Raw genomic sequence first — 14,266 nt, 5'->3', positions numbered from 1 at the left:
GCTAATATTGATATATTTCTTGGTTGGCTCTTGCGCCATTTTTATCCTTTTCTGTTTATATGAAGATACCTGCTTAATCTGATACTCATTGTTTGTATAGCTCCAGCCATTGTCTACTGTGTCTCCTTTTCATGGGCAGTCTCATGCATTACGTCCCTGGAAATACCCTTGGTTTTCTATTATGATGCATATCATTAACATGTTTTAGGTTAAGGAAAACCATCCTAAATTGCGTATTCTGATAATATGGTGCTCATTCCACACTAATGCATGTTACATATTTTTCATCATTGACATATATCTTGATCATATGTCTTATATCAACATATTTTTAAAAAAAATTAGAGGTATGTAAAGTCTTACTTTGTCCTGCTAATTGCCCAATAATGAGATCATTCTTCCTTTGCTTTTTCAAGGCTATTAGAAAAAACAACAATAATTAGGTTGCTATGGTAAATGCTTCTTTGTGTTTAATTTGTGCTTTTTTTAAATGTCATTTGGTGTATGATACTAGTGGAATATTTTCTGTTATTGGCAATGTTTTAGAATATTGCAAATTGTCTTTCATACGGAAACCTTGATTTACCCCTCTGTGAGCTTACAGTGCAATTGATTTCCTCTGTTTGTCCAGTTCCAGCTGTAACATCACACCCTAGAAGTGACCACAAGCATCTTTAGTGTGAGTAATTACACCAATATAAACACTAGGATGTTTGTATCCTGGTGACTTCTAGCAGTTCTTGGATATTGTACAATGCAGACATTGACAATACTCATGCAACAAATTACTGCAAACAAATAGAGGTCACTAAAGGATTTTTCCCACAATAACTGATTCCTCCAAAGTGCTCTCTGACCTCTGTGTAATCACAGAACTTGAATTATTTGGCATCGGTCCCTAATTAGATTTGCATTAGAGAGCAAAGGTTGCTGGGAAAATTGGGTCAGGGAGCAGAATGATTACAACAATCATAATATCAGCTGAAAAGTGATGCATAACTTAACATTTCTCTATTAATATATTAACCTTAGACTAAAAGGCTGGTCTTATTGTTAGTGATCAGTTTCGTAAGAAGCATAAGTTGTTTTAAGTCATTAAATTGCTATTTTCATCATTGTGTAATATACCCATAAATATACTAATAGTTGCATATAGAAATTCTTCTCTTTAGTATATTTTTTAAGATCTTAATGTTATTTCAGTTTAATCATCATTGTGTATATTTAGCTATAGAGGAGCAGGTGGATACAGTTTGTTCAGGCAATGTAATCATAGGAAAATGCCAAGCGCATCTATCTGCAACACTCTGAATGAAAGCTAGGTCATTTATTGTTATGAACAGATTATTTCTGACAGTCTCTATAGAATCTGAACCAATTCTGTTAAAGAACAATTCCCTCCAGGTCTACTATATAAATTTTGAGGATTTTAGCAATCTTTGTTGTAGTTCCTCACATGCTTCTATTCTGTAGACACGGAGGTGGCCCTTTCTAGTGCAGTTGCTAAAATTGTTTAAGCATCCTTGATATCCCATACAGAGTCTGAAACTAGGCTAAAACCTTCCACTGGAATATCGATTTGTATGAATGTTAGGTTTATATCTGGTTTACTAAAACTGAAATTTAAAAATAAAACACATTTCAGTAACGTTGTGGTTGTTCCAGTGGTTTGTAGTCTACATGGCCACCAATAGGATTTGAACATTTAGTTACACAGAGTGGGCAGATTCAAGAATGTTGTTTTTCTTTTGATTGCTGTCAATGATTGTAGCCAATTTGTAGTCTTTGTACTAATAAACAAGCCAGCGTGCACAAAGTTAAAATGTAAACTTAAAGGGGTTGTAAAGGTAATTTTTTTATTTTTTAAAAATAACAAACATGTTATACTTACCTTCACTGTGCAGCTCGTTCTGCACAGAGTGGCCCCGAACCTGCTTTTCTGGGGTCCCTCGGCGGCTGTTTCAGCTCCTCCCCGCAAGAACTAACCACCTCAATGCGAGCTCTCTCGCATGGTGGTTAGTTGTTGCGGGCGCGCTCCCGTGATACAGCCGGTGGCTATAGCCGCTCGCTGTATCACTCGGCCCCGCCCTCCAGCGCGCCGCGTCATTGGATGTGATTGACAGCGTTTCCAATCCATCCACTGTAGCCAATCAGCGGCCAGGCTGAGCAGCGGAATGGATGTCGGGAACGAGCAGCCGACTTTCGAGGGGTCAGGTAAGTAAAACGGGGGGGCTGGGGGCGGCGGTATTGTCAGTAGTTTTTTCACCTTAATGCATAGAATGCATTAAGGTGAAAAAATGTTTACCTTTACAACCCCTTTAAGCCTCCATCTTTGTTAAAATACTGTTAATATATTGAGTAGTCCCTATGCCTTCACACAGTGGGATTATCCAGTATATAGATTGATATGTGCTACTAGTTTTACCATAGACACTACCAACACTGCTAGGGTTTGGCTGCTTTCTAGTGAACTAGGTTGTCAGAAAACAGGTATTTAATTCATAGGTATAATTTATTCATATCTCTTCACTACATCTTACTGGGACTGTATTTTTTTTAGTAGTTTTCGGAGCTGTTTTGATTTTAGCGCCTTGGACAGCTCAGCCCCAGCTCCCCTATGATTGTTACTTACAGAGGTGGCAATAAGTGGGTCAACTTTATTATATCCTTGTGCGTGTGACCAGCCATTCATGTCCTACATGTTTGCATTTCAGTCAATTTAAGATCTAACTCGTAGCAACCATAAGTTTGTATAACGGACTCATAGCGGTACAAACCCAAAAGTGGGATAGGCTTATGGGTTCCTATTTCTTTTTAATTGTAACAATAATAAGGCTTGCTGCATGTGACATATGATCTTTGTACTTTATAAAAGAAAAGACTCAATTCACAAAGCTTTAAGACAGGAATAATGCAAGCCATACATGGGTCGAATTCTGAACAAATTTTCTTTCAAAAATCAGAAATTTTGTGATCCAATGTTGCCACCATTGATTTCGAAATTCGACCAACCAAGCCTTCAATTTCACCTCATGCTGCTACAGAAAAGAATTTTCGTGGCCGGGAAACTTCTTTTCTTTCTGGGAATTCTATTTTCTTGCTCACTTCTTTTTTGATTATATTTCTAACATGATTCTCTCATCATTGATTAGAAAATTTTTCATTTTTCAAAACCTTTCCAACATGCCCGATCACTCAAATTCGATAGGCGCACGAAAATCAGCAGTTGAAGCGGGCCACTAATGGTGCAATATTTGAGTGAAAATTCTTAGATGAGATTTTCGAAAGAAAATTCTTTCAGAATTTGACCCATGTATGGCCAGCCTAAGGAGCATCTTTAGCCATGTGACTGTAATTTTCAAATTTCATTGGCCTCAGCTGAAAATAGCCACTTTTTTTTCTGGCTGTTATTTTGGATAGAGTCTAATGTCAGAATTTCTTCACAATCTGCAATATTTTTGTGTGCCCTTAGGAAAGATTACCTCTGGCGTTCAGCTAATCTGACAGTTATCAAGTCAAGGGGAATCTCCTCAACAAGAACACAGAGAGCTGTCCTAAACCTTCCCAATGATCTCCAAAATTAAATTTTTAAAAATTAGCCTGAGTTGGGCTTTAAATCTCCAATATTTTTGTAGAGGACAAATATAGAGGCTGCATGGAGACTGAACTCCACAGCACTAAGTTTTCTTTTGTACACATTAGTCTAGCCATTAGCAGACTCGGCAAAATCCGGTTACTTTATCTTATTAGTTAACTGCTGTGTGTCCAGCACTATTTTCTTCATGACTGATTAACTTTAAACAGTGGTGATGTACACAAATTAAACATGTTTCCTTGATTCTATCTATAAAGAGTTTGGAAACAATTTAGAAGAATTTCTTCATTTTTCTTGAATACTCACAAAATAGTATTCCTCACAATATTGGTTACACCTCATCAGGGTTGATACTTTGGAGAAAAAATAATTTTTAACCTTTTAAAAGGCAAGCATTAAAGGCTAAGGTTACTTTTTTGTGTGCAGAATTTCACGTTTCATAATAAATAGAAGCGTTTTCTAATGACATTTCTGGCCCTGCTGTCCCAGTGTGCTTTTCTCTCACTTACCTTGTTTATAGAAGGTTTTGAAATCTTGTCTGTGTAATTGGATTTTTTAAATAGTTTTAAATAGTTTTTAAGACTCTATTACTTCCAGTTAGACAGCATTCAATTCCTGTAGTTCATCTCCCAGTAGCATTCACTTCCTTGTTGCATCACAGAAGAGGGTGTGGTCACCGCTCTGGACCACACTTCCTTCATTACTATACCACCTTCCACCCACTTTCTGTACAATCTGATTGTACAATTTCCTACAATGTTTCCTTGCTGATTTCTACCATCAGCTATGGAGTGCACGGGCCTGTCTGATTTGACACAAATTGAATGGATTGTTCAGGTGGGTCCTCCTATTCCATAGCTTGGGTAAATCTAAAGGAAATTGCACAATCAGATTGCATAGTCCTTGGCCAGCTTTATAAAAGTACATAGAGAGTGGATGGATACACTCAGCTGTCAGGCCCCGTTCACATCTTCAATTAGCGGGATGTTTTTTTTGGGGGGGGGGGGCGTTTTGGAGCTTTTCCACTTGTCACGCATAGGGCAATCTGTTCACTTGAATGGTCTGCCCTATGTTTTTTAGAGAGGACCAAGAGGAGAGAGGTGCAAGACCTGTCTGATTGGATACAGTGTGATTGAATAGATGTGTGCTCCTATTCCATAGTTTTGGTAAATCTAAAGGAGATTGTACAGATTGTATAGAGCGCGGCCACTTTTATACAGCTAAAATTAAAAACACTAGTTAATTTTAGCTGTATAAAAGTGGCCGTGCTCTATACAATCTGTACAATTTCCTTTAGATTTACCAAAACTATGGAATAGGAGCACACATCTATTCAATCACACTGTATCCAATCAGGCAGGTCTAGCACCATATCACTGGTATCCAACCTGGGGGGCCTCATGTGGCCCCAGAGAGTTTAGCATGCAGACTTGGCAAACATAGCAGCTGTGGCAGCCTACATCGACAAGCCCAGAAAATGCATGCGTGGAGGGATGCTGTGCAAACCTAGTTGATGGGTGAAGAATGTGTGCTAATGATGTCAGCTGGTAAACTGCTTCTTCTCTATATACCAGGAAGTGATTAAGTTTTATAAGAAATACAGCAAGGGCTAAGGTAAAGCCTTGTTCTAAAAAATAAAAGAAAGCCTTTTTATTTCTGCAACAGAGGTACATTAATGGTACTTAGGGGAGCTGAAGTTTAGAAATAAAAAAAAAGGTGAACTTGGCCTTTAAAATGTACCAGCTTATACCTTGGTCAACCAGAAAAGTGTATTCTGCATGTCCCTTTAATACCGCTTCACTTTGTTAATAAGGGCTTCACCCTACTCTAAGTCCCACCTACCTGTAACCCCCCTCGCCAACAAGAGTGCCTCTGTCCCTATTGAGGGCTCACTCATTGAGTGGACAGAGCAGTGTTGGCTGGTGCTTAACTCCAATGGGCATGCATTTAGCTTGAAATTGGTAAAATCAAGCCTTTAGCAGAAAAATGAAACCAGGCTCAAAGGGATGCACAGATGCAGATTTTCTGCCTCACATGGATAATAGATTGCACCTCTTGGCCTTAATCTTAACCAGGAGGTTTGTTTGGGGTCCATTCGCAGTTTAGAAATGCATTGCAGTGCGTTACCTCGAGTTGCCATGTGTTACAGAGCATTGCATTAAGGCAGCACATATATTCTGAATGGGATAACATAATACAACATAATACAACTCGGCCAAAATCAGACAAGATTGATATTTTCTAACTCAGTGCACCAGAGCAAGGCATGTTTGATGTGGTTTTATTGCATCAGTTTCTGTCAAGATGAATGGCATCCCAAAGCAGGTCTGAAGTTTAAAAAACCCAACCTTGTCTGGAATTTTCTTTGCCTAACTCTAGCTAAAAACAAAATTAGATGGACTTGAGTAGGGTAAAAAACTTTGGACAGGTTGTTATTGTTTGTGAGATTGCTGTGAATATTCCAACTCATTTTGTCTCCCTGTAAGGCAGTTAGACAGTCATCAAAGCAAGAGGTCTGACCTTTCTCTTTACTGACTAAAACTATAAAAGGTATTCCCTGGAGTTGGGCTTTAAACTCTATCCAAACCAAAGGACAAAAAATGTAATATATTGTGACATTCCGGTCCTTCGTTGTGGTGACTTCATTAGTTTTAATGTTTTAGGCTTTTCCCCCCTTTATTCTAACCTGATGATGCTAGTAAAACACTTCCTGGCTTAGGATGACATGTGTATTGTATGTATCGAGGAGCCATGTTGTCACTCTAGGATCGAAAGTGTTACGTCTACAGTGAACCCTGTTTTTCCCCATAGTATAGGGTATGTATTCTGTAGTCCTAGCAAACTTTATGACAGCATTACAGAGTCCACAGGACAGCCCTGGATTTCTGGTTGGATCGTTATCTAGCAAATATTCCAAAACCTTTTTTTTTTTTTAATATCGTTCAATTATTGAAAAGAAAACAACTTCCAGTGTACATTTCAAAGTCCAACATGCATTTGCATATATCGCATCAAACATTTGCCTACCAAAGTACAGTTTGTTTCTCTCATGTATCAATCTTGTCTAAGCTTCTTAGCAGTCAGCTATACATGTACTAAACATAATCATCTTGTGGGACATTGAAGAATTCTTTATATGCCAAGTTCCTTAGGGCTTATTCCTGGTGTAGCAAGCCAAGGGGCCCAAAGCTTTTTGAACTTGCCTGAGTTCCCCCTATGCTGATAGATATACCGCTCCATTATGAGGGTATTTCTTATATGTGTTATCCAAGAGGTAACTGCATGCGGAATAGATTATTTCCATCCCATAAGGATAACCTTTCTGGCCTGGAACAAGGCCAGAGAGAAGGCAATCCTAACCATCTCCTCCGGAATCGCCTCCTCCAAGATACCCAACACGCAGCAGATCGGATCCAGAGGTACAGTTGTCTGAAACACCCAATTGAGTGTTGAGAGAACTCCACTCCAATAACTATGGAGTTTCGGGCAACGCTAGAGGAGATGTATGTGGTCTCCCGTATCCCGTCTGCACCTACCACCCAAGGGGTCTGCCAGTTTATCCATCCTATGAAGCTTTGCTGGGGTATAGTGTACTCTAAGTACAATATATAGCTGAGACACTTTATGAGATGTATTTAAAGAGCAATTAGGAATAGACTGAACTGCTTCCTCCCACTGTTGCCCCATTAGGGGTTACAAAACCTTTTTAATCGTATATTTAAAATGTATTTTTCCCCTAACATATCTTAATTCTTCCCTTTTGGTCTGCTTATTACACTGTTGGAAGCGTTTTGTTAAATCTATTTGAGAAGTACAAAAAAATCCTGTTGATCTTGTGAGTAATTCAGAGCTGTCCTTTGTGTCCTCTGCACACTTCTTGTGTTCTCTCATTTTTTTTAATGTTGGACTACAGAGTAAATAGCTTTTATGTTGCCCAGACCTGAGGGTAGGGGTGGTTGGGAATGTTGGCAAAAGATATTGAACCAGGGCGGACACCACTAAAGCCTAGTACACACGGGCCAAATGTCGGGCATCATCGGCCAGTTCAAAAGAAACCATCCGACATTAGGTGTGTGTGCATGGCAGCCTGGCCGACAGAAGCCGGCCGTTCGTTTGGCTTCTGTCAAAGGCTCATGACCGAAAATGGTCTGCCAACCGTCTCACGATCAGTGCTCTCAGCCAATGGCTGAAAGCGCTGACCAGAGTGTTCTGGCAGGGGGGCCTTCCTCCTCTCAGAACACAATAGCACAGCAGGGAAGATTGCTATACTAAAATTGGATTGTAAGTACAGCGGCTCCAACAAAAAACTAGTAGTGTGTGCTAAGCTTTAGTCTAGCAAAAATGCTGTTGGTTTTCGGCCCACAACAGGGTATAGGAGCTGAGTTCATTTCTGGCAAATCAACAGGTATTCTGTATTTGCGGGGTCTATAAAGGGTTTAAGCATGGGGAAATGTGGATGTATTGCAGAGATGTACTGCATATGTGATTTTGATTTTGATTTTTTCTTTATATTGCCTTGACATATGCTGCAAATAAGAGGTTATTGTTAGAATTTTAATGGACTATAAGCTGTTTTATTTACCACTTCAGTTAGATGGGACTGTTCATGTATGATTACTTTAGACTGAAATGTTTCTGTACTTTAGAATAGAAGTAGTATGAACATCTTTTCTATGATCTTTAACCTAAGCAGTTTGTGGCAAAAAAAAAAAGTAAAATGTAAACCGACACTTAAAATACAATTTTTAATATACTGACGTGGACAGGCATTCTGGGTTTTTCCTTTGCTTTAGAACAAGAATGTGTTGCTGTTAGTTTTTTTTTTTTTTTTTTTTAAGAAATTACTTTTTTAAATGGAAAAAACAAAGATACCACGTATTGGAAGGCATTAAGAGATGAGGACAAACACGTTTGGCAAGTGTTTACCTCTGAAGCTTATTAGAACTATTTTCTCTGCTGCACTTGATGTCTAGGCTGAAAAGCAGCTTTTGATTAAATGCAGGTTTCATAAAACTAGTTAATCATTTTTACATATTTTCCACCTCTGGTTTTCTTTTATCTTTTTTTTTTTTTTTTTACGCTGACTGTTGACTGTGTCAGGCACTGGAGACTTCTAAGAGGTCAAAGCCAACAATGTAGTAAACAGAAGAAGAAAAAAAAGTAATTCAAGCGAAACGTCATAACCTACATTTAAAAGGTGGTATAGTGCAGCCCCAACTGGCAGCCAGCTAAAGTCATCCCACTCCTAAGCCACTAATGTAATCTGTGTTTATACGAGTAATGTACTGTAGCTAAGGGGGAGGGGAGTTGTAAGCTCACAGCAGCTACTCAAAGTGTTCATTTTGTGTTAAGCTCACATCCCCACCAAGTCGAGACTTCAGGGATTTAATGGCCAGTCAAATGCAGTGTAGCATTCATGAGAACTGATATAAATGAGACAGATGCTATTCGCCTGGAATGGGTAAATGCTCCTTTATCTTTTTTCCCACCCTGAATTTGCATGTTTTATGTTTGATAGTAACAGGATTGCATACAGGAGACAAACTTTATAAGCACTAGCTGGGTGTTTTTTTTTTTTATTATTATTTAATTGTTGCTGCTTGTGTTTTCATACAAGATGCTCGGACACTGTAACCTCCTTGTACAATTCAGCCTGACGCTGTTAATTCATACACAGGGACGATAAAGCATCTCTGTAAATGCAGGGCTTTTTTTTTTTTAAGTGAGTGCCAAATTGCACAGTATTTGCAGACTGATTAAAATGTAAATGTAACATGTCAAGAGCTTTGCCAGTTCTCTGTGTGACAAATTTAAAGTGAAAAACAATTAGGGAAGACGATGGATCTCATGCAGATTCAGTTGTGACAGCTTTTCTCTTATTTTTGGTGCTGGTGGGGGCAGAGTGAAGGTTTGAATAACATCTACCAAGAGAATATTGTAATCCTTTAAATCAATATGTCATACCGTCACTAGCTTATGATTGATTTGTCATTCAGATTTCAGCTTGTGATGGTGACTTGTATTAATGCTTGCCATGTAATGTGATTTCAGAGAGGGCTGATAGGCAATAATCATATTTTTCTTTCTGAAATAAGGGGAAGGATTTAGAGACACATGCTACTGTTTGGAGTGCTAATGATCCATTCTGTATATCTGTTGGGGGTGTGTATGTATGTGTGTATACACAATATATGTGTGTGTATGTATGTATGTATGTGTATATATATATATATATATATATATATATATATATATATATATATATATATATATATATATATATATATATATATATATATATAAAATATAAATATACATTTTTTTTTTTTTTAAACATGACTATTTTACTGATTTGAGTCACTTGTCTCATCACAAATATGTTCCATATACCTTCACTTTTTCCATGCTGCAGTAAAATGAGGGGGCGGTCTTAGGCGCACACGATACCTTGAAGTGTCTGATCTCAAATCAGATGTTTTGGGTTTGGCAACTTGTATGAATGCAGCAGTGATCCTAAAAACCAACTAGGAGGCACAATTCAAAGTTATGTTTGCTGTAAACTGATATGTTATGTTACTTGCATTATTCATGTGTTCCAATCACTGTCATTTACCTATGGTAGAATAAAATTTAGGAGATGCAACAACGTACATGTTCATGGCGCTGTCTTGTAGTGTTTGATTTAATAATCACGTTAGCTGGTCCATATACACATGGATCTTTTTTTTTTTTTATTTAGATTCATCCGCTCATGCTAAACAGTGTGTGGTTATTGTATTCTGGTACCAATGGCTGTCAAAATACCCAAACAGTGGCGCTGTTTGGTCAAGACAATGACTGGCTCCTTCACTTCTTTTAATGGAGGGGATGTTGGGCATGAGAGGGTCCTGACAGGACCTCCGATGGCTTGAATTTTGACAGTTCATCAGGAAACAACCAAAATTCACACCTTTGCACCATAGGCTGTGATCTACTTAACCTATTTGATTGTTATCCATGGCTCCAGCAATACCATCTTCTTTCCTGTGATTGGTATCCATAGTTTTTGTAAATGGTATCCACAGTTGCTATGGGTTACCGCATTCCATATATCCCCTTTGCTTTTGGAATTGCTTTATTAATTATTGCATGGTATTTTTTGTCTACTTTTTATTAAATTGATGTTTTGCATGGGTAGTTGTGCTGTCATTCCCCTCTAGATTTGTCAATAATATAAAAGCATGTCAAGAAGTAAACACGTTTATTTTTCTCTGTAATACGTTGCTTTTTTTTTTTTTTTGTTCTTCTTAATCGGTTGCTCAGTATACAAGAAAAGAAGTGAAGCAGTAATTCCAAGGGAAGTAATTTTCTGCTTAGATTGTTATCAGCACGTCATAATAACATGAAACATCCCATATGATTCTTCAATATTACTGAACATGGTCTCCAGTCTAAGCAATTATGAGTAATAATAGAAAATACATGTTTAAGTATATAGTAAATAAACAAGAGCTGCTGAAATTGCTGCCTGTGTTTAGTATTTAGTTACTGTCCCAGTGGTATTTAGGCACAGTTGAAGCAATTTACACATAATTAATGCATTTCATTCTAGAGCATGTCACAATTAGCTGCCAATCATCTGTGCGCTGTGCAAGCAAGGCCAGCAATGTTTTTGGCTTGTTCATTGGTCACTAATAAAGTAGCTTGTAGAAGTAATTGCAGTCCTTTTTTGTAAAATGTATCTCAAAAGTAAAAAAAAATTGGATTTGCAATCTAGTTGAGGAAGACAACAGTATTTGTCAGGTCAAGTACATATCTTGCAAGAATGTTTAGTAATCTCCATGGCAAACTCTAACCTGTTCCTACTACCCAGAAACTGATACACGCATTCAGTCCCACATAGTGGGAGGGTCCTCCTGCTATAGTCATGTTTGGTCCTAGTGTCGCAATAAGGCACAAAATGCTGAGTAAAGCAGTGAGCACATCAGCAGTAAACTATAATCCATGTACAAAACACTCTTGGCTGCCATGGGGGAAACAAAGGGGATATTTTTCCCGTTTATGCAAAGACAGCTATTTGTAGACTGAAGTAGATGGCTCATTTTAATAGTATTAAGCCCCTTTCACACCTGAGCGATTATCTGCTTGAAGCTCTAAAATGCTAAACAAGTCAAATCCCATTCATTTCAATGGCCCCTATTTACATATAAGCATTCTGTCACCTGAAGCAAAATGCCTGTTGCTCAAAGAAAGTTCATGAGCTTTTTTTGGCAGATTACAAACTTTTTTGCCCCCATAGACTTCAATAGAAATGCCTGACTTAAGTGTTTTTATGAACGTTTTTGTCACTCCATTTCTGCTCAAACAGCAGCTCTCCACCCCTAATTTCCTCTCCCTCGCCTTCCCCTAGTGCTTTCTATTGGCTAAACAAAAACACCTGAAGCTGCAAAAAATGCTTAAAATACACTTCTAAAACTTTTTAAAAAATGCCCCGTTATGTCGCTCCAGCTAGCTTATGCTGCTTCCAAGTGCTGCTTGGATTGCATGTAGGCTCATCAGGTGCAGTCCTAAGACTACAACAAAATGATGCCCTCTTGCACACTGTTAAAGCACACCAACAGTCACAAACTGTAAAAGTGGCTTCAGCTTGGTCTCCACCTGAGGAAGAACCTTCCAACACATTTCATTCTCAGTGAAAGTGGACCCTTATACAATACCCTGTTCTTTAAATGCTGCTTTACCCTTGCTCCCCATTGTCCTGGGTACGTTTCAATATATAAATACCTTTTTTTTCTTTAGTTTTTCTATGGGGTCATTTGATCGCAACACTATGGTGGGAGGGAACTCTCCCTCCCGTAACAGCTAGAACTATTGACCCTTGGGATTGAAGTCACAGCTCTGTATAGTTCAGCCCCATTGTCAGCCTACCATGGTATGCAGAGGAGGCAGAACTTGATAAAAAGAAAAACATGAAAAAAAGGTATTAAATTGTGATTTATGCTAAAGTATATGGGGAAGGCAGCATTTCAAAGCTGGGGTATTATATAGCTTTAACTTCTACTTGGAAGTTAAAAGTAGCTTGTGTAGGAGTTATATCAAAGTTTAACGAAAGTGAAATGACTCTTTAACAATACAAAACAGCATTCACAATTAAAAAAAAAATTCCCTGTTACAAAATAATTGTAAAACATTGTGACTCCTGGCTCATGGTAATATTGACAGTTCGCTAGCACATAGATGTGTTTCAGAAACAGACCTATGTGTTTGGACAAGAGCATAATGAGACAATTAATATTACATAATGATAATAGATAACACATGCAATACATACAAATTCTAATTGCTCCATTTTATTAAAGTGTTAAATTTAGCTCAGAGGTTGAAATTTAAAGTAGATGGAATAAAACATTGTGGGTTATGGTGTGATGTATACATGTGTAGGGAATTAGATCTGGTTCACAAGCTAGTTTGCACGTGAGACTTTTTTTTAATAAGTTCTGTTTAGTAAGTAATAAAAGTTAGATACAAGTCTGTAATTTTGTTATGCTTCACATTTTAGAATTGTAAATTAAACCATGTTTTGTGTTTAACTACACATGGTTTTTATAATGAAGGAGGTGACAAATCCTTTAAAGGAAACACTTCATTGCATAAAAAAGAAGTCTGCCATTATCTCAAATACTAGTTGCCTGGTTCTCATGCCGACTTCCTGGCTTCAGCGCTTTAAGGGATTCACAGGTACGAATCTGATCTGCTTATTTTTTCCTGGTCAGTGATTTAGAAAGGACTAAAGCCAAAGAGCCAACATAATTAAGACCTGTGCTTTATATTGTGCACATCATGAGGCATCAACAAACATTGCTTTGTCTGGTTTACATATATTTGTTGAATTGCGTGATTCAGGTATGTTTTTACCTATGTCAGTGTGCAATGTGCACCATGTGCCCTATAATGGTGAATCGGAGAGCGCATGAAAATGCTTAATGCACATCTTCGTGTGCTGCAAATGCATGGCTTTTGAGACCCACCCTAGCAATAGGCCATGCCTTGTTGGCCTAGCTACTTTTGAAAAACAGGTTCTTCTCACACCTCCCTAGCAGGGATGCTTACAATGATCAGCTTTCATTTATTTATGCAAAATCTTTATAACAAAAGGAAAAAACAGTACCTTGACCTGTACCTTGATTATAAACTTTGAGCTGGAGTTTGGCTTCAATTGTTAGTGTATGTAGATCAGCTAGTACATCTAACACTCCCCTCCCCCCCAGACTGACAATGTTGCTGTCCAAATGTGCCCCTGGGGCCACTCTAAAGCTTGGCCATACATTATACAATTTTTTCAATTTCCTTTAGATCTGCCTTCAACTATGCAGTGCAAGGGCCTGTCTGATTGCATACAAATTGAAAGTGTTAAGGTTTGACCTCATATTATATGGTTTGGTAAATCTAAAGGAAAATTGTACAATGTATGGCCAGCCTAATAAAGGAGGTGTGTTATTAGCCAGAAAAAGCCTACAACAATATATTAAAAAATCTAATGCAGCCACCACATCCACACTAATGATTGGTAAGCTGCAATATATTATATATTATATTTTGGGTTTAATACCGCTTTAAGAATGAATGGCACTGCAGCAACACAGAATGCAAAATACACATTCCCACAGTTCAAAGGTGTGAAGCCAGCCTAAG

General features: G+C 38.0%; 1 protein-coding gene across 4 annotated transcripts in view; it reads left to right on the top strand.

The window, feature by feature from the left end:
• Window positions 1-14,266, top strand: part of ARID5B (AT-rich interaction domain 5B) — a 406,103-nt gene that overhangs the window by 291,320 nt on the left and 100,517 nt on the right. Inside the window, exon 1 of one of the 4 annotated variants that reach the window (XM_073596263.1) lies at window positions 8,908-9,056. The exons of the other annotated variants lie outside the window; for them this stretch is intronic. Coding sequence (XP_073452364.1) covers window positions 9,053-9,056 — 4 coding nt within the window. The 5' untranslated portion in view covers window positions 8,908-9,052. Of the gene's footprint in view, window positions 1-8,907; window positions 9,057-14,266 lie in introns of those variants that run through there. 4 annotated transcript variants of the gene reach the window in all.

The sequence above is a fragment of the Aquarana catesbeiana genome, linkage group LG08 (genome assembly GCF_042186555.1).
Source record: "Aquarana catesbeiana isolate 2022-GZ linkage group LG08, ASM4218655v1, whole genome shotgun sequence".
In the NCBI taxonomy this organism is placed as follows: Eukaryota; Metazoa; Chordata; class Amphibia; order Anura; family Ranidae; genus Aquarana; species Aquarana catesbeiana.
This window is presented reverse-complemented; position numbering and strand designations above follow the sequence as displayed.